Genomic DNA, 2,225 nt, shown 5'->3' with positions numbered 1-2,225 from the left:
AGACAGACAGACAGACAGACACACACACACACACACAGAGAGAGACAAATGTAAGGTTGCTTGCAGACAAAGCCTTCAGTCACATCATATGATCTCAGGGTAATAGCTGACCTTGTGTCCCACATGCAGAAACTATTTCATGACCCTAAGGCTGAGCCAAAACATTAGGAATGCATTTTACATAATTCATACGGGTCTACAGAAAATCAGTAAATTTTTCACACTGGTCATGTTGAATTTAAGATCAATTTTCACTAGACTGCCCTCACTAACCCTCCCTCTCTTTTACCTAGCAATTCAAATTAATATTGCACACATGTGCAAAGCTCTGGATTACATTCAATGAATACATGTTTTTAAACATCAAATATCAATTTTTTTTTTTTTTTAATAACTTATTCCTAAAGTATCTGTACCATGACAACTTAAGTACGGTTAAATTTAGGCTACCAAAACTCCTTATTTAAGGTTAGAGTAAATTATGCCATTGTGGTTTTAAAAAAAACAAACGTTGATTGTCTTTGGTGTCAAAGTAAAATGCTTTACTTAAACGCCCTTACTTGTCCCCATGCTACATAAACAGCATACTGCTTCCAGCACTGCAATTAAGTATTGGCACTGGGTGTAAATATTTTATAGTAGAATCATCCAATATGAATTTACTTCCTAGGAAAGCTGGGCTGCAGAATGGCTATGTTGTTTAATTGTTTCAAAACTGGCTTTGTCTAATGTGGTAGGGGTCTTTGATAAGTATTTTACTGGCATTTTAGTTTGTAATTAAAGTAAATTACTTGGTCTGTCAATTAAAATTCTTAATCAAAATAAAGTATACCTCAATTTATCTTCTACCTGAATTAGTGAATTGTTACAGTGTAATTTAATTGTTGTGTGTGTCCATTAGGGCAAGAAACCGCCACATTGTTAAACCCGCCTAAAACTAATAAATGTTAGCTGCAGATGATTCCGTTTTCTCCATGCAACCACATAGCGCTAATTATTTAGCGCATTTGGGGAATAGAATCATCACTAAATCTCCACCTGTTTTACACTCTCTTACGAGTATTTGGCCTGTGCTACAAATCATTTTGACTATCAGACAAAGTTGGACAGACATTCGAACAGAGCGTGACAAGAAGATACAAAGCACCACTTTTTCTCCCTCTCCGACTTGCTCCCTCTGTCAGTCTAGTTCTGGTGAAACTACACCCTACCTTCAGAAAAGCAGCACAGCAGGGTTGTCTGTGTGTGTGCCTGCACTGAGTTTCCTTTCATTATTCCAATGTTGTCATTGTGTTGTGGCGGCAGTTTATATTTCAACCCCCTAAATACAAACACAGGGCCAAGATTCTTGAGTCATAAAGTGATATTCAAACATGTTTCCCTGCTGTGATATGACCAATATTGGCACAACATAAAATTTCATACAAGCAATTTTGACATGAGTGTGATGTTGGTCTGTGTGTGTGTGTCTGCATGCCACTATGTGCACTAAACTCACCAGTCGTTTGATGATCCTAAGTGTCGTGCGTTGGCTTCGGGGGATCTCGGTGTGCACGTGTGTGCGCAGCACATGTGAAAAGCTTTGCAAACAGGTAGGTGACAGACAGTCATAACCCTCTCCTCCATACAGCTGGACCAGTAGGTACAGACACTGAATAGACTCCTCCCAAACCTCCTGGTTTTCAGTGGACAGCTACAAGCATAGAAAATCAGTTAATAAATGGAGCAATAAAATAATTCCATGCACCATAGTTCTATTTGTTACTGTGGTTACTATGGGCCATCCTTCTTCTACTAAAGTAGGTGTACTTACAGTACATATCATGAATAAAATATTGAAATAGAAATGTGAAATTAATTCAGACAATTAAGTCACATTTTCACACTCACAGATTAGCATATTAAAGCACAGTCAAGAGATATTTATTAAAATGAATAATTAAAGCAACTATGTGCAAATTATACACATTTTCCATTAGCTGTAACAGTACTGTGTAGGTTTTGCAATTTTAAGTGATAGAAAATTCCATACAAACACTGCCAAAAGATATTTACTGTATATGGATATATCAATATATTTGGCCATATCAAGTAATTATCAAAAAATGTTACACAGAAGCATCCAGGATCATTGTTCACTTTAAACGGTGTGTACATGGGTTAGATTTCTACCAGTAACTGACCCCTTACTAAATAAATTAATTTAATGGTTATGGTAAATCATA

The 2,225-nt window shown here is 36.6% G+C and overlaps 1 protein-coding gene across 5 annotated transcripts in view; it reads right to left on the bottom strand.

Annotated features, from left to right (window-relative positions):
- Positions 1 to 2,225, bottom strand: part of ulk4 (unc-51 like kinase 4) — a 119,848-nt gene that overhangs the window by 12,426 nt on the left and 105,197 nt on the right. For all 5 annotated transcript variants that reach the window (XM_032518168.1, XM_032518170.1, XM_032518172.1 and 2 more), the window contains exon 35: positions 1,499 to 1,693. In XM_032518168.1, coding sequence (XP_032374059.1) covers positions 1,499 to 1,693 — 195 coding nt within the window. The remainder of the gene's footprint in view (positions 1 to 1,498; positions 1,694 to 2,225) is intronic.

Source organism: Etheostoma spectabile, chromosome 6 (genome assembly GCF_008692095.1).
Source record: "Etheostoma spectabile isolate EspeVRDwgs_2016 chromosome 6, UIUC_Espe_1.0, whole genome shotgun sequence".
In the NCBI taxonomy this organism is placed as follows: domain Eukaryota; kingdom Metazoa; phylum Chordata; class Actinopteri; order Perciformes; family Percidae; genus Etheostoma; species Etheostoma spectabile.
The sequence above is the reverse complement of the archived record's forward strand: the minus strand, read 5'-3'. Positions and strand labels throughout refer to the sequence as shown.